Source organism: Salmo salar, chromosome 13 (assembly GCF_965601325.2).
Source record: "Salmo salar chromosome 13, fSalSal1, whole genome shotgun sequence".
NCBI lineage: Eukaryota > Metazoa > Chordata > Actinopteri > Salmoniformes > Salmonidae > Salmo > Salmo salar.
In genome coordinates, this window is record NC_138303.1 from 21,539,897 (window position 1) to 21,563,927 (window position 24,031).

General features: G+C 42.8%; 1 protein-coding gene across 3 annotated transcripts in view; it reads right to left on the reverse strand.

The window, feature by feature from the left end:
• Positions 1-24,031, reverse strand: part of LOC106566587 (zinc finger protein 704) — a 116,012-nt gene that overhangs the window by 29,305 nt on the left and 62,676 nt on the right. For all 3 annotated transcript variants that reach the window (XM_082959883.1, XM_014134727.3, XM_082959882.1), the window contains exons 3-4: positions 9,512-9,606; positions 2,934-3,178 (exon numbers count right to left, since the gene is read on the reverse strand). In XM_082959883.1, the coding sequence (XP_082816009.1) occupies positions 2,934-3,178; positions 9,512-9,606 (340 nt within the window). The remainder of the gene's footprint in view (positions 1-2,933; positions 3,179-9,511; positions 9,607-24,031) is intronic.

Genomic DNA, 24,031 nt, shown 5'->3' on the forward strand with positions numbered 1-24,031 from the left:
TATCTAAGCCCCTCCAGTCTCCACTCCTATATATGAGCCCCTCCAGTCTCCACTCCTATATATGAGCCCCTCCAATCTCCACTCCTATATATGAGCACCTCCAGTCTCCACTCCTATATCTGAACTAGAGGTCGACCGATTATGATTTTTCAAGCCAATTACAACAATACTGAATGAACACTTATTTTAACTTAATATAATACATCAATAAAATCTATTTAGTCTCAAATAAATAATGAAACAAGTTCAATTTGGTTTAAATAATGCAAAAACAAAGTGTTGGAGAAGAAAGTAAAAGTGCAATATGTGCCATGTAAGAAAGCTAACGTTTAAGTGCCTTGCTCAGAACATGAGAACATATGAAAGCTGGTGGTTCCTTTTAACATGAGTCTTCAATATTCCCAGGTAAGAAGTTTTAGGTTGTAGTTATTATAGGAATTATAGGACTATTTCTCTCTATACCATTTGTATTTCATATACCTTTGACTATTGGATGTTCATATAGGCACTTTAGTATTGCCAGTGTAACAGTGTAGCTTCCGTCCCTCTCCTCGCTCCTACCTGGGCTCGAACCAGGAACACATCGTCAACAGCCACCCTCGAAGCAGCGTTACCCATGTAGAGCAAGGGGAACAACTACTCCAAATCTCAGAGCGAGTGACGTTTGAAACGCTATTAGCGCGCACCCGCTAACTAGCTAGCCATTTCACATGGGTTACACCAGCCTAATCTCGGGGGTTGATAGTCTTGAAGTCATACACAGCGCAATGCATTGCGAAGAATTGCGAAGAGCTGCTGGCAAAACGCACGAAGGTGCTGTTTGAATGAATGCTTACGAGCCTGCTGCTGCCTACCATCGCTCAGTCAGACTGCTCTATAAAATATCAAATCATAGACTTAATTATAACATAATAACACACAGAAATACAAGCCTTTGGTCATTAATATGGTCGAATCCGGAAACTATCATTTTGAAAACGAAACGTTTATTATTTCAGTGAAATACGGAACCGTTCCGTATTTCATCTAACGGGTGGCATCCCTAAGTCTAAATATTCCTGTGACATTGCACAACCTTCAATGTTATGTCATAATTATGTACAATTCTGGCAAATTAATTATGGCCTTTAAAGAAAGGCATTGATGTTTATGGTTATGTACATTGGTGCAACGACAGTGCTTTTTCGCAAATGCGCTTGTTAAATCTTCACCCGTTTGTCGAAGTAGGCTGTGATTCGATGAGAAATTAACAGGCACCGCATCGATTATATGCAACGCAGGACACGTTAGATAAACTAGTAATATCATCAACCATGTGTAGTTAACTAGTGATTATGTTAAGATTGATAGTTTTTTATAAGATAAGTTTAATGCTAGCTAGCAACTAACCTTGGCTTCTTGCTGCCCTCGCGTAACAGGTAGTCAGCCTGCCATGCAGGCTCCTCGTGGAGTGCAATGTAAGGCAGGTGGTTAGAGCGTTGGACCAGTAACCGGAAGGTTGCAAAAACGAATCCCCGAATCCCCCCTGAACAAGGCAGTTAACTAGGCCATCATTGAAAATAAGAATGTGTTCTTAATCTGACTTGCCTAGTTAAATAAAGGTGCAAAAAAAAACATTGGCAAATCGGTGGCCAAAAAGACCGATTAACGATTGTTATGAAAACTTTAAATCGGCCCTAATTAATCGGCCATTCCGATTAATCGCTCGACCTCTAATCTTAACCCCTCCAGTCTCCACTCCTATCTCTGAGCCCCTCCTGTCTCCACTCCTATATATGAGCCCCTCCAGTTTCCACACCTATATCTGAGCCCCTCCAGTCTCCACTCCTGTCTCTGAGCCCCTCCAATCTCCACTCCTATATATGAGCCCCTCCAATCTATGAGCCCCTCCAGTCTCCACACCAATATATGAGCCCCTCCAAACTCCACTCCTATATATGAGCCCCTCCAGTCTCCACTCCTATATATGAGCCCCTCCAGTCTCCACTCCTATATATGAGCCCCTCCAGTCTCCACTCCTATATCTGAGCCCCTCCAGTTTTCACTCCTATATATGAGCCCCTCCAGTCTCCACTCCTATATCTGAGCCCCTCCAGTTTTCACTCCTATATCTGAGCCCCTCCAGTCTCCACTCCTATATCTGAGCCCCTCCAGTTTTCACTCCTATATCTGTCACAGTGGAGTAATGAGATTCTTCTCCCTCTCTCAGCTACCTACAGCTGAAGCCTCATATTCCCTCCTTTCAGTCCTTCCCTACTTCCCTCCTCCTTTCCTCCTCCACCCTAAAACCCTACATCTTTTTATTCCCCCTCTTCTCTCTTCCTCCATCCCAAATCTCTTTTTACACCCCCTCCTTCCTCTCTAAACTCTCTTTTTACACACCTCCTCCCCTTTCCCCCTCCTAACTTCCCTCTTCCTCTCGGAGGTGGGTGAGGGGGCTAATGGCTCTTCTTGATACTGAAACCACATTTACGTCATGGACTGTTTCCACCGCATGAAAAGACAAGGGAAGAAAATGGAGAGCGAGAGGGAAAGAGAGAGTGAGAACACACTCCATCACGCTCAGAGGCGTTAAGATTGACAGGCCTTATCTCAGGACCAAACTTGTGTCACAGGATCCTAACGTTGGTTTCAGAGGCCCCAGACATTACTCTGAGTTAGGAATACTACACACCAGGGCGAGTGTTCCTAAATCCATGGGAGCAACTGTTGGCCAATGGCCAATTTCTACTGGGTCGCAGCTTAGGTTTGGCTGTGGCTACAAATATTATTCTCATCTGGAGAGTCCCAAGAACCAAGTAACTGAACTGAATAAATCAAATAGCTGTGATCTATGAACTCCTTGGAGATCAGGAGATGAGTATGGAAAGATGTTCAGTAGCATTGAGACGAAGCCTCATTACAACCCCCCAACCCCTGACCCCGAGTTGTACCTTTCGCTTCCGGGGTATGGGGTCCACAAACGGAAAATGAGTGCTCTCTGTGACGTCCTCGCTGACGTCATCACCCTGGGAGGGGAGCAGGAAGCTCTTGCTGGCATCGTTGGAGAGGGGTGGGGATGGCGTGGAGGGCACTGATTGGTCGCTGGTGTCCCAGCTCCAGTTGCCACTGGTGGAGCTGCTGTAGCTGGTCGACAGCACCTCCTTCCACCCCCTGCTAGCCGGCTCCGGAACTGCAGCTGGAGACAGCGAAGGGCCGGTCAGTACCATGCTATCATAGCCAAGGAGGCAGCCAATCTGAGAATTTAGCTTTAATTCACTTATTACTCTAAAAATCTTGTCACAAAATGTGTTTTGCATTGCCTTGTGGTGAAACATAATGAAAAATAAGAGGTAGAGCCTCCCAGCAGGATGCGTGTGTGTTGGGGATTTTATTAGCTCATATGAATCAATGACTGACTGGTCCATGGGGGCCAGTGTAGATGAGAAGGATCCTACAGAGAATAGAGTCCTAGGAGTTCTACATGTTGTCTTAGGGAAGATTAACCTCTTATCCCTCAAAGACATTGAGGGTTAAGCACAACAGCACAACAATGAAACCAGGGGAAAGAAAATAAGATATTGGAGGGAAAACAGGTACAGTTGAATCATGTACTGTATGAATAGAGTTTGATGACATTTCTGATTTATCATGAAAAATTAATACAGCTTTGCCCTTTCTCCCCACATACAGTACAGTATACCCTCCCAGCACCTAATACAGTGCATTCGGAAAGACCCCTTCACCTTTTCCACATTCCACAACCTTATTCAAAAAATTATTAAATATTTTACCCACTCCTTAATCTACAAACAATACCCCATCATGACAAAGCAAAAAATATTTTTTGACATTTTTCAAATGTATTACAAATAAAAACTGTAATATCACATTTACATAAGTATTCAGACCCTTTACTCAGTACTTTGTTGAAGCACCCTTTGGCAGCGATTGCAGCCTCGAGTCTTCTTGGGTAAGACGCTACAAGCTTGGCACACATGAATTTGGGGAGTTTCTCCCAATCTTCTCTGCAGGTCCTCTCAAGCTCTGTCAGGTTGGACAGGGAGCGTGGCTGCACAGCTATTTTCAGATCTCTCCAAAGATGTTAGATCGGGTTCAAGTCCGGGCTCTGGCTGGGCCACTCAAGGACATTCAGAGACTTACAAGAAGCCCCTCTTGCATTGTCTTGGCTGTGCTTAGGGTCGTTGTCCTGTTGGAAAGTGAACCTTGCCCCAGTCTGACCTCCTGAGCGCTCTGGAACAGATTTTCATCAACAATCTCTGTACTTTGCTCTGTTCATCTTTCCCTCAATCCCGACAAGTCTCCCAGTCCCTGCCGCTGAAAAACATCCCAACAGCACGTTGCTGCCACCACCATGCTTCACCGTAGGGATGGTGCCAGGTTTCCTCCAGACGTGACACTTGGTATTCAGGGAAAAGACTTCAATCTTGGTTTCATCATACCAGAAAATCTTGCTTCTCATGGTCTGAGAGTCCTTTACGTGCCTTTTAGCAAACTCCAAGTGTGCTGTCATGTGCCTTTTACTGAGGAGTGGCTTCCGTCTGGCCACTCCACCATAAAGGCCTGATTGGTGGAGTGCTGCAGAGATGTTATTCTAGAAGGTTCTCCACAGAGGAACTCTGGAGCATCGGGTTCTTGGTCACCTCCCTGACCAAGGCCCTGCTCCCCCGATAGCTCAGTTTGGCTGGGCGGCCACCTCTAGGAAGAGTGTTGGTGGTTCCAAACTTCTTCCATTTAAGAATGATGGAGGCCACTGTGTTCTTGGGGACCTTCAATGCTGAAGAAATTGTTTGGTACACTTCCCCAGATCTGTACCTCGACACAATCCTGTCTCGGAGCTCTACGGACATTTCCTTTGACCTCATGGCGTGGTTCTTTTCTCTGACATGCACTGTCGACTGTGGGACCTCATATAGACAGGTTAGTGCCTTTCCAAATCATGTCCAATCAATTGAATTTACCACAGGTGGACTCGAATCAAGTTGAAAAAACATCTCAAGGGTGATCAATGGAAACAGGATGCACCTGAGCTCAATTTCAAGTCTCATAGCAAAGGGTCTGAATACTTACAGTACCAGTCAAAAGTTTGGACACACCTACTCATTCAAGGGTTTTTCTTTATTTTTACTATTTTCTACTGGATGGGGTGAATATATTTTATATGACATACATGATTTTTTTTAAACTAGTAAATCGTAACAATTTCTGTTAGTTTTTGCCACCATGTGGGTTTTAGCTTGCTTGAGCCTGCGAACTGAGGAGTGTTAATTCACCTGTTTCCATACATGTTTCATTTTAAAGCATTTATCTCACAAAGGAGTTGTTTAATCTAACTGATTATCTATTTATCTGTACATGGAATTGTATTTGTGTTTTTTTCATTAAAAAAAATCTTTACAGGAAAATGCCACGGGCACTATCTGATGTGTGGAGACATTTCACTGCAGCTAATGTAGAATAAAAAGCTGTGTACATTTGCAAATACTGTGCCAGATTATATGTGAAGAAAGCAACAAAGATGCAGAATCATCTGGCCAAGTGCATAATGCTCAGCGCTCACAACAAGCAACCTCTGGCAAAAGTCCCTCTACTTCTATTTGAGGTGAAAATTATGAATCAGACACCTTATCCATAGCAACAGCTCATGGTCCTCCTGGAATCAGAAGGTTTTTTGACTCAATGGAGGAACGTAGTCATAGAAATGCTGATGAATGTCTTGCTCGAGCTGTGTATGCAACTGGTTCACCTCTGATGCTTACTGGCAATGTGTATTGGAAGATATTTCTGAATGTTCTTCGCCCAGCATACACCCCTCCAACCAGACATGCTTTATCTACTCATTTGCTGGATGCAGAGTTCAACAGAGTTCAAGTGAAGGTCAAGCAAATCATAGAGAAAGCAGACTGTAATGCAATCATCTCTGATGCGTGGTCGAATGTTCGTGGGCAAGGAATAATTAACTACATCATCTCCAACCCTCAACCAGTATTCTACAAGAGTACAGACACAAGGGACAACAGACACACCGGCTTCTACATTGCAGATGAGCTGAAGACAGTCATCAATGACCTTGGACCACAGAAGGTATTTGCACTGGTGACAGACAATGCTGCGAACATGAAGGCTGGTCTAAAGTGGAGGACTCCTACCCTCACAACACGCCCATTGGCTGTGCTGCTCATGCATTGAATCTGCTCCTCAAGGACATCATGGCACTGAAAACAATGGATACACTCCACAAGAGAGCCAAGGAAATGGTTAGGTATGTGAAGGGTCATCAAGTTATAGCAGCAATCTAAGAGCACCACATTGAAGCTGCCCAGCAACACCCGTTGGGGTGGTGTTGTCATCATGTTTGACAGTATCCTGGAGGGGAAGCAGTCTCTCCAAGAAATATCACAGTATGCCAATATAGACAGCCCCATCAAGAGGGTCCTCCTGAGAGTGGTAAGCAGCCTGAAACTCCTGAAACCTATAGCAGTAGGCATTGCACAGATTTAGGGAGACAATGTTTAGACTCTGCTTGCAGATGTAATAGAAGAAATCTGTACTGCCCTGCCCACTTCACTGTTGCTCCATGCAGAGGAAACTGCAGTTCTGAAATACATCAAAAAATGTGAAGAATTCTGCCTGAAGCCCATACTCGCCGCAGCATACATGTTGGACCCCAAGTATGCTGGCAAGAGCATCCTGTTTGGAGCAGAGATCCACAAGGCCTTTGGTGTCATCACTACCGTGTCTCGCCACCTTGGCCTGGATGAGGGCAAGGTTCTTGGCAGTCTGGCGAAGTACACTTCCAAGCAAGGGCTTTGGGGTGGAGATGCAATATGGCAGTCGTGCAACATATCTCATCTGCCACCTGGTAGAAGGGACTTTGTGGATCTGAGGCTCTTTACCCTGTTGCCTCCATCATCCTCCAAATCCCACCAATATCAGCCGCCTCAGAGCGCAACTGGTCCTTGTTTGGGAACATACACACCAAAGCACGCAACAGGCTGACCAATACAAGGGTTGTAAAATTGGTCGGGCAAATTTGAGGCTTTTTGAGCCTGACAACGAGCCATCCTCAACAAGGTTGGAAAGTGACAGTGAAGATGAGGCCTCAGAGTGATGTTCAAAAGGTGGACATTGAGGAGGTCCAGGGAGAAGTCACGGAAGCCTGAGAGGAAGACAACCAAAGCTTTAGTTTCTAGACTATCATTTTACAGATGTATGTTGAAAACGTTTTTGGGAGATGCGATGGATCTTTGGGGATCATTCAATATTCCCTTTCTTTTGTTGTTCAGTGAAATCATCCTACGTGAAGAGTCAACTCATTTAACTAAAGTTAAATTCGTAACTAAATCATTTTTTAAAATTTCTATTTGAAGGATTTAATCACTTGCAATAATGTCTCCATATGATATGGTAAATATATCCAATGTAAAAAACATCTACATTTAAATGGTATTAATATTAATTTGCATATATTCTGTTAATTCCCATATATTCCCATTAATTCCCACGGAAAGTTTCCACATCTGAATATTCCCCAAAATGTGCAACCCTAGCGCTTAGTGGGACTATCATTTGTTTTTCAACAGGACAACGACCCCAAACACACCTCAAGGCTGTGTAAGGGCTATTTGACCAAGGAGAGTGATGAAGTGCAGCATCAGATGACCTGGCCTCCACAATCACCAATTGAGATGGTTTGGGATGAGTTGGACCGCAGAGTGAAAGAAAAGAAGCCAACAAGTGCTCAGCATATGTGGGAACTCCTTCAAGACTGTTGGAAAAGCATTCCTCATGAAGCTGGTTGAAGGAATGCCAAGAGTGTGCAAAGCTGTCATCAATGCAAAGGGTGGCTACTTTGAAGAATCTAAAATCTAAAATAAATGTAGATTTGTTTATGTGTTATTCACAGTTTTGATGTCTTCACTATTATTCTACAATGTAGAAAATAGTACAAAATAAAGAAAAGCCCTTGAATGAGTTTTAACTGGTACTGTATCTAAATAAGGTATTTCTGTTTTTAATTTGTTATATTTATGCTTTAAATTTGCAAAAAATTTCAAAAACCTGCTTTCGCTTTGTCATTATGTCGTTTTGTGTGTAGATTAATGAGATGTTTAAAAAAAAAACATTTTTTTAGAGTAAAGCTGTAACGTAACAAAATGTTACAAAATGAAAAATCTAAGGGTCTGAATACTTTCCGAATGCACTGTATGTTATGGATTAACCCACTTGAATCAATAACAGAACTGTGGAGATGGGGACAAGAGTGGTTAAATACAGTATATTTACAGTATACTGTAGATTTAGGGAAGGGGGGAGAAAATCCCCCAAAATGTTAATGGCTAGGTTTTAACCACAATGGACCAGGCTTACATAGGGAGTCGTTTTCCAAAGGTACACTGACCCAGCCACACGTGACCCTAATGTGTGTTTCAACACAGTGGCTAGGTATCAGCCCTCATCTCCTCACCTCAGAGTGATCAGAACATCTAATGAACAATAGGGGAAAATGGATGTGGATTTAGAGGTACAGTAGGTTTGTAGGGTTGCCAGCCCTCCTGGTTTGGCCTGGGCTCTCCTGGAAACAGCCTTATTCCTCCTGGCGAGCAGTACAGCTGTTAATGCCTAAATGAAATTAATATATTAAGTGTGAGCAAGGTCTTTTATAATCTGTATAACCCAGTCATCTGGTTCTGAGTTGACAAACCCTAGAATAGAGGTCATTTTTTGTCATTTATCAATAGAGGGTGATGACAAAACTTGGGAATTTCTGGTAAAACCGATAAACAAGTGTCCTCTCCCCTCTCTTATCCCTCTATCCCTCTTGTTTTCTCTATAAAAGAAACAGCAATCAGCTTAATGGCACTCCCAGGAGTTGCCGTATTGCCTGATTAAAAAGAAAAACTTAATAGAAATAGCATGAAGTCAAATAAGGCTGCTGTCCAATGAGGGGGGATAGGGGTGGTAAAAAAAACAACCGCAAAATAAAAACACTTGCATGATTAAGTTAAAGAGAAAATCAACTGAGAAACGATCTGTATTTAATGTTTTTCATTAGTCCACTGTTGCTGTTGTGAGGACTTAAGTTTAGATGACATTGGGCTTTCAAGAAGCCAAGTGTCAAGCTGCAAAATGCTACCCAATATCTTGAAAACTTGACTGCTTTTGAGGGTTAGGGTTACAATTCAAGTTACAATAAGGGTTAGGTTTAGGGTTAGGGATTTGGGGTTAAGTTAGGGTTAAGGTTAGGGTTAGGTTTAAGGGTTAGGAAAAAATAGGATTTTGAACGGGAATCAATTGTTTGCTCCACACAAGGATAGTAAAACAAAGATGTGTGTGTGTGTGTGTGTGTGTGTGTGTGTGTGTCTGTGTGTGTGTGTGTGTGTGTGCGTGCGTGCGTGTGTGTGTGTGTGTGTGTGTGTGTGTGTGCGTGCGTGCGTGTGTGTGTGTGCGTGCGTGTGTGTGTGTGCGTGCGTGTGTGTGTGTGTGCGTGCGGGCGTGTGTGGGGTCTTACCTGAGGATGTCTGGGTGAGGACCAGTGGGGAGGTGGATAGTGATGTCAGGACGGTGGCAGCCATTACCTCCTTATCAGCACGACCTGAGGGTTTCCTGCAATACACACCAGATACAAGGTTACACATTATGGACATAAAACCGATGGAGGTGCGAGAAACCCACAACCAACATGCTATTCCTGCATAGCAAACTGTATCAAACCGGCAAACCTGTAACAGTCATTCTACAATATATATATATATATAAGCATACTAGCATAGAAAAATGGCCCATTGTTCACTATAATGTCTTCAGAGTTAGATTTCCACACTGTAGACTGACCAATAGCTGTGTTCGCCATTGCAGACCACCCATCAACTGAGAATGCCGCAGTCAAACCGACCAATCATGTGTCTGCCATAGCCAAACCTAGAAACCAGGAAAAAGCTCAACCCTATCCCAATCCCAACTCTGAAATATACCAGCCAGGCTTTCTTTAGACAGAACAACAAACTGTTTTATAGCATGGAATGGAAAATTAGAGTACAATAATAAATACTGTGTTCCACTCCCCTGTGAATGCTGAAAATTCCCCCTTAGCACGGAATGCTGACCAGACCGACGTTCGGATAACGTTCGGATAACGTTCAGATAACCAGAACACTCCTTTTGCAGAGCACTGTCACATTAGTCTAGCAGTGGGTGAAGGCTAAAGACACTGGCGAGCCCCGGCTAATGGCTGGGTCATGACTACAAGATCCGGTTTTGTTTATTCATGGTTCATTGCTATTGGTTGGGGGAAATTCCAAACGCCTGAGATGGGTCACAGGACAAGCTTCTCTAGCTACCTGAGAGAATAATGATATGATCATATGATAGGGGGAAGCTGGCTACATGTAAGGCATATATTCCGCTACAGCTGTCAGCTGCTTTAAAAAAGGAAGTAAAGTGAAAGAGCAAGAGGATAAGAGAGCGGGACAGAGAGAGAGAGAAAGAGAAAGAGAGACCAGAGAGAGAGAGAGAGAGAGAGACGTTTGGCGATGTTGTTACAACCTCTCTGTACCCAGCACACTCCTTGAAAGAGCCTTCAGCTCAACCCTGTATTTATACTGCCCACTGGCACGGAGAGCTCTACACACTAACTGAACAGGGTAGTCTTTGAGAGAGGGTCATCTAATAAAAAACATAAAGAGCATGCAGTAATCTGTGTCATTATGTTGTAAAGACCCAGATCCTCACTTCCTATGCACCACTGCTCTCTGACCTCTCTCTCTCTCTGACCTCTCTCTCTCTCTGACCTCTCTCTCTCTCTGACCTCTCTCTCTCTCTCTCTCTCTCCCCCATCTAAAACATAAACAGTTCTGTCAGACAAAGAAATGATGAAGCAAAAATCCACACACCTACACCCAGCACACTGAAATACAATGAAGCTCACAATAACAAGAACAAAACGACAGACGGTCTGGTCTGCAGCTTTAAGATCATACCAGTCCGCCTCCAGACTGCTCCCCTACACAACCAGAGTAAACTGGTTTGAGAAGCGCTCTCAGCCAAGCCCTAAGCCCTGGCAAAGCTGCACTACACACACACTCACAAACGCACACACCAAAACTTCTGCCCTAAGTAAACACACAGCCAAAATGTCTCCTGCGTTTCTCTTCTAGCTGGGTCAACTTCCAAACATGAGAGAGAAACAGTGCTGGATGGGGTGCAGACAGATCTGAAAGGAATGCATCAACTATGAAGCAATCTGTCTTTATAACACACAGACTAAAACAATAACAGAGAGAAGAGTAGAGGGCAACATAGACTTTACACATCACTGTTTTCACTTGCTCAGACTGACCTCATGGTTAGCCAAGTTTAACATCTCAAAAAACAAGACTGTGTGTGTGTGTGTGTGTGTGTGTGTGTGTGTGTGTGTGTGTGTGTGTGTGTGTGTGTGTGTGTGTGTGTGTGTGTGTGTGTGTGTGTGTGTGTGTGTGTGTGTGTGTGTGTGTGTGTGTGTGTGTGTGTGCGTGCATGGAATGGGTCTAATCTGCTTATCTCTATCCAAGTGTGTCTGTGGATCCTCTGACATTGAGGGGAAACATCAGGAATACATGTCTAGGGAACACACACACACACAAACGCAGCATACATTTTGCTGCCATTCTCTGACCGCCTCTTTAGTCTGTGCCTGCTGGGTAGTACGTGGGCATTTCCATATAAAAGGACCCATGTGCACCAACATGCGAAGTTCATAGGAGCATGTCAAATTGAGTGTCAAATGAAAGATAAGAGTCTATATATTTTTTAAATGAAGGCATAGACACAGTACCAGTCAACAGTTTGGATACACCTACTCATTCAAGGGTTTTTCTTTATTTTCACTATTTTCTACATTGTAGAATAGTGACGACATCAAAACTATGGGTGGCTACTTTGAAGAATCTCAAATCTCAAATATATTTTGATTTGTTTAACACTTTTTGGGTTCTCCTTTGGTTCTCCTCTGAACAGTTGATGTTGAGATGTGTTTGTTACTTGATCTCTGTAAAGCATTTACAGTATGTGGGCTTCAATCTAAGGTGCAGTTAATTGGCGATTTCTGAGGCTGGTAACTCTAATGAACGTATCCTCTGCAGCAGAGGTAACTCTGGGTCTTCCTTTCCTGTGGCGGTCCTCATGAGGACCAGGTTCATCATTATGGTTTTTGCGAAATTCTTGAAAGTTCTTGAAATGTTCCACATTGACTGACCTTCATGTCTTAAAGTAATGATGGACTGTCGTTTCTCTTTGCTTATTTGAGCTGTTCTTGCCATAATATGGACTTGGTCTTTTATCAAATAGGGCTATCTTCTGTAAACCATCCCTACCTTGTCACAACACAACTTATTGGCTCAAATGCATTAAGAAGGAAAGAAATTCCACAAAATAACTTTTAACAAGGCACACCTGTTAATTGAAATGCATTCTAGCTGACTACCTCATGAAGCTGGTTGAGAGAATGCCAAGAGTGTGCAAAGCTGTCATCAAGGCAAAGGGTGGTGTAACGCCCTGGCCATAGAGAGGGGTTTTGTTCTTTATTTTGGTTAGGCCAGGGTGTTACATTGGGTGGGCGTTCTATGTGCATTTTTCTATGTTGGTTTGTTTCATTGATTTTGGCCGTGTGGCTTCCAATCAGGCACAGCTGTAGAGTGTTGTTGCTGATTGGGAGTCACACATAAGTGCCTGTTTTTCCGTTGGGGTTTGTGGGTAATTGTTTCTGTTTTGTATTGCACCTGACAGTACTGTTTGGCTGTCGGTTTTCTTGTTTTGTATAGTGTTCTTTCGTCCATTAAATTACGTCAATGATGAACACTAACTCCGCTGCGCCTTGGTCTACTCTCTCTCCCGACAGCCGTTACAGGTGGCTACTTTAAAGAATCTAAAATCTAAAATATCTTTTGATTTGTTTGACACTTTTTTAGTTACTACATGATACCATATGTGTTATTTCATTGTTTTGATGTCTTCACTATTATTCTACAATGTAGAAAATAGTAAAAAATTAAGAAAAACCCTTGAATGAGTAGGTGTGTCCAAACTTTTGACGGGTACTGTACATTCTCAACCATTTTACATCCTAAAAATGTTCAATAAGTAAAGGCTTTGATTTCTGGTCAGATGGAAAAGGGTCTACCAGGAAATGTCTTAGAGGGTATCAGAAATACATCAAAGCACAATAATGTTGAAGTAAAGACCCCTGACAATTAATAAACACTTATATTTAGTTTGGGAGAAATCATTTGCCTTCTGTAAGTTTAAGAAACATTGCCTTATAATTCTGTTGCCAAAAACCCACAAATCTACAACATACACTACATCACCAAAAGTATGTGGACACCTGCTCGTCAAACATCTAATTCCAAAATCAGGGGCTTTGATAAGAAGTTGGTCCCCCCTTTGCTGCTATAACAGCCTCCACTCTTCTGGGAAGGCTTTCCACTAGATGTTGGAATATTGCTTCAGGGACTTGCTTCCATTCAGCCACGAGCATTAGTGAGTTGGGGCACTGATGTTGGGCGACTAGGCCTGGCTCGCAGTCGGCTTTCAAATTCACCCCAATGGTGTTTGATGGGGTTGAGGTCAGGGCTCTGTGCAGGCCAGTCAAGTTCTTCCACACCGATCTCCAAATATCATTTTTGTATGGACCTCGCTTTGTGCACAGGGGCATTGCCATGCTGAAACAGGAAAGGGCCTTCCCCAAACTGTTGCCACAAAGTTGGAAACACAGAATAGTCTAGAATGTAATTGTATGCTGTAGCATTAAAATTTCCCTTTACTGGAACTAAGGGACCTAGCCCAACCATGAAAACAGCCCCAGAACATTATTCCTCAGCCACCAAAATGTACATTTGGCATACTGCATTGGGGCAGGTAGCGTTCTCCTGGCATCCGCCAAACCCAGATTTGTCTGTCAGACTGTCAGATGGTGAAGCGTGATTCATCACTCCAGAGAACGCGTTTCCACTGTTCCAGACTCCAATGGCGACAAACTTTACACCACTCCAGCCGACACTTGGCATTGCACATAGTGATCTTAGGCTTCTGTGCGGCTGCTCGGCCATGGAAACTCATTTCATGAAGCTCCAGAAGAACCGTTATTGTGCTGACATTGCTTCCAGAAGCAGTTTGGAACTCGGTAGTGAGTGTTGCAACCGAGGACAGATGATTTTTACACGCTACGTGCTTCAGCAGTCGGTAGCCCCATTCTGTGAGTTTGTGTGGCCTACCACTTCCTGGCTGAGCAGTTGTTGCTCCTAGATGTTTCCACTTCACTTAACAGCACTTACAGTTGACCGGGCAGCTCTAGCAGGGCAGAAATTTAATGAACTGACTTGTTGGAATTACTGCAACTGAATTGGCTACAAGGGGAAAACATAGTAGTCACAAACCACAGTTGGGTGACTTGTTACTGTCCTTCCTTCCACTGACATACTGTTATGTTCAGCTCATAGTGTCTCCTGTTACTGTCCTTCCTTCCACTGGCATACTGTTATGTTCAGCTCATAGGGTCTCCTGCTACTGTCCTCCTTTCCACTGGCATACTGTTATGTTCAGCTCATAGGGTCTCCTGCTACTGTCCTCCTTTCCACTGACATACTGTTATGTTCAGCTCATAGGGTCTCCTGCTACTGTCCTCCTTTCCACTGACATACTGTTATGTTCAGCTCATAGGGTCACCCGCTACTGTCCTCCTTTCCACTGGCATACTGTTATGTTCAGCTCATAGGGTCTCCTGCTACTGTCCTCCTTTCCACTGACATACTGTTATGTTCAGCTCATAGGGTCTCCTGCTACTGTCCTCCTTTCCACTGGCATACTGTTATGTTCAGCTCATAGGGTCTCCTGCTACTGTCCTCCTTTCCACTGGCATACTGTTATGTTCAGCTCATAGGGTCACCTGCTACTGTCCTCCTTTCCACTGGCATACTGTTATGTTCAGCTCATAGGGTCTCCTGCTACTGTCCTCCTTTCCACTGGCATACTGTTATGTTCAGCTCATAGGGTCTCCTGCTACTGTCCTCCTTTCCACTGGCATACTGTTATGTTCAGCTCATAGGGTCACCTGCTACTGTCCTCCTTTCCACTGGCATACTGTTATGTTCAGCTCATAGGGTCACCTGCTACTGTCCTCCTTTCCACTGACATACTGTTATGTTCAGCTCATAGGGTCACCTGCTACTGTCCTCCTTTCCACTGGCATACTGTTATGTTCAGCTCATAGGGTCACCTGCTACTGTCCTCCTTTCCACTGACATACTGTTATGTTCAGCTCATAGGGTCTCCTGCTACTGTCCTCCTTTCCACTGACATACTGTTATGTTCAGCTCATAGGGTCTCCTGCTACTGTCCTCCTTTCCACTGGCATACTGTTATGTTCAGCTCATAGGGTCACCTGCTACTGTCCTCCTTTCCACTGACATACTGTTATGTTCAGCTCATAGGGTCTCCTGCTACTGTCCTCCTTTCCACTGGCATACTGTTATGTTCAGCTCATAGTGTCTCCTGCTACTGTCCTCCTTTCCACTGGCATACTGTTATGTTCAGCTCATAGGGTCTCCTGCTACTGTCCTCCTTTCCACTGGCATACTGTTATGTTCAGCTCATAGGGTCACCTGCTACTGTCCTCCTTTCCACTGGCATACTGTTATGTTCAGCTCATAACTGTTTTCTTCTCTTTCTGTCAGGTGTTCAAAGCAACTGTGAAAACAGTCTGGACAATCCGTCCCTCTCACTTTCTCTCTTCTCTCTGTCCAATTAATGTCACTTCTCCCAGCTCTTACTGACACCTACCATGACACCTACCACCTCCCCTCTTCCCATTTACTGGAACAAGCATCGTCCCCCACTGAGCACCGGCAGACACTGGACATCCATGGACATTGAAAAGTAGTTGAAATTTTGTCAGTCCGCCCTGGCCGGACCAAATCTGGACCAATCTATGTTTCACAAGTTCTGACAGCATAGGAACTGTACAGTAGAAAACAGTACAGACCAGTACGTGACAGTTGCACACACTAGTGTAGAGTACAGTATAATGTAGAGTAATGTACTGTACTGTACTCTACCGTACTGGACTCTACTGTGCTGTGCTCTACTGTGATGTTGAAACTTGTGAAACAAAAGGCATTTATGATTGTTTCAGATTTGGTCTGGTCCAGACCAACCCAATGTAGTCGTGTTTAGTTTGGGGCGGAGCTCCCAAATAATGCAAAAGAAGGATATTGCATAGTTTTACCTTTGTGTACCTATTCAGGATACATCACCATGAAGAGAATTATATTAATATCCTTAATTATGCATTTCTGTATAGTACAGGTGTAATTCCAATCCTGTAATTCAGTTACCAGATGTAAATCCACTTCACCTGCTATAGTTCAATCTCCAAAAGACATTGTTTCCAACTCAAGGTGTCATGTCATAGTGGACACCCCATTCTTTCTGCAGACATCTATGAATCTTAATTTGGAGCAGATCTTTTTGGGAAAATGTGGTCACATAAAAACCTGAGTGAGATTTTACTGTAATTCTGTTACCAAACTTTGCATCTGCATAGTTCTTCCAGTAAATTCTTTTGGGTTACATTTTTGGTGTAAATTGTTCAAAGTAGTCCTTGTGCATATAGTTGTATGGTTTGTTAAACTTTGAAGTAAAAGTTTTTTGTTTGGCATACAAGTGTAAAATCTGAGTTAAAGCGTAATTCCGTTACCGTGGAATTGCCCATGTCTCATACTGGCAGTGGACTGGACCATTCCCTCTGGCCATGACACACACACACGCCCCTCCTGATTTCCTGACATGAAGAGTTTCCGCTCCTCCGCGTTTCCCGACAGGGATCTCTAGTCACAGTGCTGAACCAGAGCTTCATCAGGTGTGTGTGTTTGTGTGTGTATATGCGTGTGTGTTTGTGTGTAACTTACATCTCTACCCTTGAGTTTACCTCCCTCTATGGTCAATCTACTGTTGTTCACCAGATAACTTTATATCAATGTTTACACAAGACAACAGAACATGGCCAACAGCCTAGCAATAAAACCAACCCACACAGATAATAAACACACATATTTATACACACATGGACACATACAATAACATTCATATACACACATATGAAACTACTGAGAAAGAAAAGGTTGAAAATGATTTCAAGGCATCGGTCCATCCATCCTATACTTAAGCAATAAGGCCCGAGGGGTGTGGTATATGGCCAATATACTACCGCTAAGGGCTGTTCTTAAGCACGACGCAACACGGAGTGCCTGGATACAGCCCTTAGCTGTGGTATATTGGCCATATACCACAAACCCCTGAGGTGCCTTATTGCTATTACAAACTGGTTACAAACATAATTTGAACAGTAAACAAGTTTTGCATCATACCGTGGTATATTGTCTGATATACCATGGCTTTCAGCCAATCAGCATCCAGGACTCAAACTACTCGGTTTATAATAGCCGATATGTACTGTATGTACTTGGGTTTGTGTATATAATCTGTTTCATATGATGAACATCCATGGGATTGAAACATTTTCACTTAAGATGGAGCCATATAAAAGTACAGGTAACTGCCAAAATAAAGGAAACACCAGCACAAAGTGGCACTGGGCCACCACGAGCCAGAACAGTTTCAGTGAACCTTGGCATAGATTCTACAACTGTCTGAACTCTATTGGAGGGATGCAACACTATTCTTCCAAGAGAAAGTCCATAATTTGGTGTTTTGTTGATGGTGGTGGAAAACGCTGTATCAGGTGCCGCTCCAGAGTTCATTTGGGTTGAGATCTGGTGACTGAGATGACCATGGCATATGGTTCATATCGTTTTCATGCTCATCAAACCATTCAGTGAACACTCATTCCCTATGGATGGGGTAATTGTCATCCTATGAGGGCATAGCCATGGTAGACAAAATAATGGCCTGCCCAGCATTTTTATACATGACCCTAAACATGATGGGATGTTAATTGACTAATTATCTCAGGAACCACACCTGTGTGGAAGCACCTGCTTTCAATATACTTTGTATCTCTCATTTATGCAAGTGTTTCCATTATTTTGGCAGTTACCTGCAATTTCAAATTATTTAAGACATCTACAGGTCTGTTTGTCTGACTTTACTCCTTTGTTTTTTTATTCTTCAATTTCTCACATGGTTATAGTGATCATGTTCTTTTTCAAAGTGACCCTGGTTGGGGCAATCATGGAATTAAAATACAATTCAATTCATAGGATCTCAATGGGACCACACCCCTTTGGCAGCATGACAGTCGATAGGCCAGCTAAAGTAAAGAAGCCAGGTGCAGCCAGTTACACACACACACACACACACACACACACACACACACACACACACACACACACACACACACACACACACACACACACACACACACACACACACAGCCGAATAGGGCCCCAGAGCACCAAGAGATTGCAGTGTTGCGATATTGGCTGGAAACTGGAGCCGAGCCAATGAAACGCAGTGGAGCAACAGGCCCAGAGAGGGAGAGAGGGAGAAAGAGAGAGAAATGTGTGTGTGTGTGGGGGGGGGGGGCTCTAAGTTACTAAATCAACACTCTGGTGAACTTCTGGTAAGAGCTCCTTGGTTTCCTGGATGATACACACCCATGCATGTTAATAAGAGAGAAGACGGAAGAGTATCTCACCAGCCCCAAAAATAGATAAATCTGCAATGTCTTTGTTTATCTAGCGTGCTAAAGTTAGCCTCAACAGCCTACCCCATGCCCAACACCTCTGTCCACCATCATTTCACCAGAAGTTATCCATGTGGATAATTAACATTGTTTATCTTTCAATGTGTTCCGACACCACTTTACATGAACTCAAATCAAATCAAAATCTGATTTATTGGTCACGTACACATGCTTTGCAGATGTTATTGCAGGTGCAGTGAAATGCTTATGTTTCTAGTTTCAACAGTGCAGCAATACCAAACAATACAATACACACAAATACAAATAAATCGAAATACATTTTAAAAAAGCAATGCCAAGACTCAGGAATATAAATATATATATGTATATAATGGTGTGAACAGACAGTATAGACAGTATATGAATAGAAAAGGTGTGTACAGCCTCAAACTAACTATTATACCAAATTCAAATGCACTTCAATATTTTGACTTGCCCATTCACCCTCTGAATGGCACACATAAACAATCCATGTCTCAATTGTCTCAAGGCTTAAAAATCCTTCTTTAACCTGTCTCCTCCCCTTCATCTACACTGATTTGAAGTGGATTTAACAAGTGACATCAATAAAGGATCATAGCGTTCACCTGGATTCTGGTCAGTCTATGTCACTGAAATAGAAGGTGTTCCTAATGTTTTGTACACTCAGTGTACATTCTGTATGAAGTGGGTAAAGCAGTATGTAAACATGATTCAATTCACCAGTGTTCAATGACAATGTACATAGGGCATCAGCCTCTAAGGTGCAGGGTAGAGTACAGTGTGGTAGCCGGCTAGTAACAGTGAATAAGGTCAGTGGTGTAAAGTACTTGTGGTGTAAAAATACTTTAAAATACTACTTAAGTAGTTTTGGGGGGTATTTGTGCTTTACTATTTATATTTTTCACAACTTTTACTTTAACTTGACTACTTTCCTGAAAAAAATAATATACTTTTTACTCCATACATTTTTCCTGACACCCAAAAGTACTTGTTACATTTTGAATGCTTAGCAGGAGAGGAAAATGGTCCAATTCTTGCACTTGTCAAGAGAACATCCCGGCCATCCTTACTGCCTCTGATCTGGCAGACTCACTAAACACAAATGCTTTGTTTGAAAATGATGTTGACGTTTTGGAGTGTGCCCCTGGCTATACGGAAATAAAAAATAAATAAAATTGTGCCGTCTTGTTTGCTTAATATAAGCAATTTGAAATGATTTATACTTTTACTTTTGATACTTAAGTACATATTTGCTATTACATTTACATTACTTTTACTCAAGTAGTATTTTACTGGGTGACTTTCACTTTACTTGAGTCATTTTCTATTAAGGTATCTTTACTTTTAGTCAAGTATGACAATTGGGTATTTTTTCCACCACTGACTACCTGTACTGTCTCCACCTTTTAGATGGATGAACAGGCCGAGGCTCAGGTGGCTGAGGTCCTTGATGATCTTCTTGGCCTTCCTGTGACAGGTGCTGTAGATGTCCTGGAGGACAGATAGTGTAGCCCTGGTGATGTGTTGGGCTGACTGCACCACCCTCTGGAGAGTCCTACGGTTGCGAACGGCGCAATTGCTGTACCAGGCAGTGATACAGCCCGACAGGAAGCTCTCAGTGGTGCATCTGTAGAAGTTGAGGGTGTTAGGGGCCAAGCTGAATAACTTCAGCCTCCTGACTTAGATCGGTCTCCTATGCACCCTGAAAAGAAGGGCTCATACACGAAACGTTCTTGCGCGCAATAAAAATATGTTCATTTAAGTTTATTCACCGGAGTGCTGTCCTATTTTTGATATTTAATTAACATGGAACCCCATCATTTATGGAAAACACTGGATTCAGTGCCGAAGACCCGAAAACAACAGTCAGAAGAAGAATCAAGCAGTTTGTGTGTGTGTGTGTGTGTGTGTGTGTGTGTGTGTGTGTGTGTGTGTGTGTATATCCTCACTTGGCAGGGTTGTTGCCTCTTGCTCAGACTGACATGACATCTGTTGTGTGTTTGACCTTGGCTGGGTGAGGAAGGGGGGTGAACAACATCCCCTTTTCCATAGAGAATACACACACATGCATAACAACATTGCAAATGTTGAGACAAACCTTCCCTTGGGCAGAGCATTTTATTTATTAATTTATAAAACATATGTTCCATCTCCAGTTTGCCCCCCCCCCACACAAACACAGATATTTGTCATTCACTTGTGTTTTGATCAACAAGATCTCACGGTTTGACCAATTTGACATTTATTCCTGTTTCTCCAAACAACAAATTTGCTTGCTCCAAACGTCAATTTAAAAGTTGTTTGACACCTTGGGTTGCCACGGTCGATCGGTTGAGCCTCCTGGCAAGACACCTGGCGGCTAGTTAAATTTAGGCATTCATTCCGAATGGTTAAGTTAAGGGTTAAGGTTTGGGATAGGGTTAAATTAAGTTTAGGCATTAATTCCGAATAGTAAAGTTAAGGGTCAAGGTTTGGGCATCCAGAAAAACTCAAGCCTACTTGATGGTAATAGCACTCACTGCTGCCCCAAGCGGTGGGGTTCGAAGGTATGTCCCGACGTCCTCGGGACATGGATGGACGTCCAATTTTGAAGTGAATCTTGAGTGACCTGGCTGGTTTTGATATTGGTCCAGCTCCCTGTAGAGGGACAGTCTGCCATGAAAGGAGGGTTACTCCTCTGAACTGTAGCTATCAGCAGGCTCTCTCTCCCCTGTCCCAACAGCCTGCTGTCCCCTCCACCTCCCCTAATAATAGTAACCCCCGGCCTCCCTCCTCTCTATAATATCCCCATCCTGGCCTTCAACTACCATGTTACGTAATGGCCCCTGCCTCCTCTCTCCCACCTCCTCTCCATCTCCCCCTTTTTTACAGCAGTTTACAGCAATGATATACACTCATTCATGTCTTTCTCTTCTCTCTATTCCTTCCTCTATCTATTTACTTCTCCCACTCCCGTCTCTTCTTCCTTGAAGAAATATCTCTCTCTCAGACAACTGTTACATGCATAGCCTCAGAACATCTCGTTAATCCACATTGCAATCTTACAATCTCTTCTCACATGCTTCTACTGTTATATAAGGACCAATAACATAAGTCCTATTGTATGGTACAGAGAGAAAGTAGTTAGCCTACGCAGAACTGTGTAAAGTGGCTGCATCAAGTTATTGTAAAGAAGCTAGCTAGCAAATGTAGAAAGGCTAGCTAATGTAGAAAGGTTAGCTAATGTAGAAAGGCTAGCTAATGTAGAAAGGTTAGCTAATGTAGAAAGGCTAGCTAATGTAGAAAGGCTAGCTAATTGAGGCTATTTTGTGGCGCTCTCCGTTGTCTACAACAACTCCATTTATATTAAACAACAGCCCACCTGTTGGTAGATCACTGTAGCCTACTCCTTCTCAGTTAGCCAATTTAATTCCCTAATTTTAATTTGATGTTGCATTGATTAGAAATCTCCCACTTCACTTGCTACATCAACAATAACAACAAGCCACATGCTGTGAAACATGTCTAGGCTACCGGTGTGTTTTTTTAATAAATTAATAAAAATGGTCATAAAATTGTTGTTTTATTAAAATGTCAAATGCATTGGTCTATCCTTGTAGGCTATGTAGCAATCTCACATAGATCATTTTATTTCATTTTAGACAAAGCCTTTTCATTGTTAAAATATAACTATATATGTTTTCCTTCTCAAAAATGAATACTCTCACAAGTAATGGAATACTAACTCCCCAGTTGGCAATGCATCTCAGTGTTAGAGGCGTCACTACAGACCCTGGTTCGATTCCAGGCTGTATCACAACCGGACGTGATTGGGAGTCCCATAGGGCGGTGCACAATTGTCCCAGTGTCATCCTGGTTAGGGTTTGGCTGGGGAAGGCCATCATAGTAAATAAGAATTTGTTCTTAACTGACTTGCCAAGTTAAATAAAACATAAATAAACGAACATCCATTAGAATATTCCAATAACTGTGCCCATGCCTAATGAACCATGAATGTGATGATGGCTATTCAGTCCACAGACAAAAAGTCTCTCTCTCTCTCAATCCTAGAATGCTATCTGTAGCCTCAGTGCCCAGCACTAACACCAGATAGCTTGTACGGACAGAAAACTCTAGCTTCTGTTTCTGTGTGTTTGTGACACAAGAGCTTCATTCCCCTGCAGTCTCAACCTCCCCTGACACACGACACACATGCACGCACACAGTCCTCTTCACCGTAACTGACTTAAAGCAGATAGCCTCTGGCATGATGTCCACTCTAGATGTTTCACATCCTTTGACCAGTTTCTCTTCCTCGCTAGATACAGTACCTTCAGAAACTACTCACACCCCTTTACTTTTCCCACATTTTCTTGTTATACAAAGTGGGATTAAAATGGAATTGTCATTTTCTGTTAACTATCTGCACAAAATACTCATTAATGTCAAAGTGGAAGAAAAATATATCTTGATTAGATACAGTGCATTCGGAAAGAAATCAACCCCCTGAGTCGATACATGTTAGAATCACATTTTGCAGCAATTACAGCTGTGAGTTTTTCTGGGTAAGTCTGTAAGAGCTTTGCACACCTGGATAGTACAATATTTGCACATTACTCTTTTTTAAAGTCTTCTTCTTTTGATCATTGCTTGACAGCCATTTCATGCCTTGCCATAGATTTTCAACCTGATTTAAGTCAAAACTCTAACTAGACCACTCAGTAACATGCAATGTTGTCTTGGTAAGCAACTCCAGTGTACGGTTGAAGTCGGAAGTTTACATACACTTAGGTTGGAGTCATTAAAACTAGTTTTTCAACCACTCCACAAATTTCTTGTTAACAAACTATAGTTTTAGCAAGTCGGTTAGGACATCTACTTTGTGCATGACACAATTCGTTTTTCCAACAATTGTTTACAGACAGATTATTTCACGTATAATTCACTGTATCACAATTCCAGTGGGTCAGAAGTTTACATACACTAAGTTGACTGTGCCTTTAAACAGCTTGGGAAATTCCAGAAAATGAAGTCATGGCTTTAGAAGCTTCTGATAGGCTAATTGACAACATTTGAGCCAATTGGAGGTGTACCTGTGGATGTATTTCAAGGCCTACCTCAAACTCAGTGCCTCTTTGCTGACATCATGGGAAAGTCAAAAGAAATCAGACAAGACCTCAGAAAATAAATTGTAGACCTCCACAAGTCTGGTTCATCCTTGGGAGCAATTTCCAAAGGCCTGAAGGTACCACGTTCATCTGTATAAACAATAGTACGCAGCCGTCATACCGCTCAGGAAGGAGACGCGTTCTGTCTCCTAGAGATGAATGTACT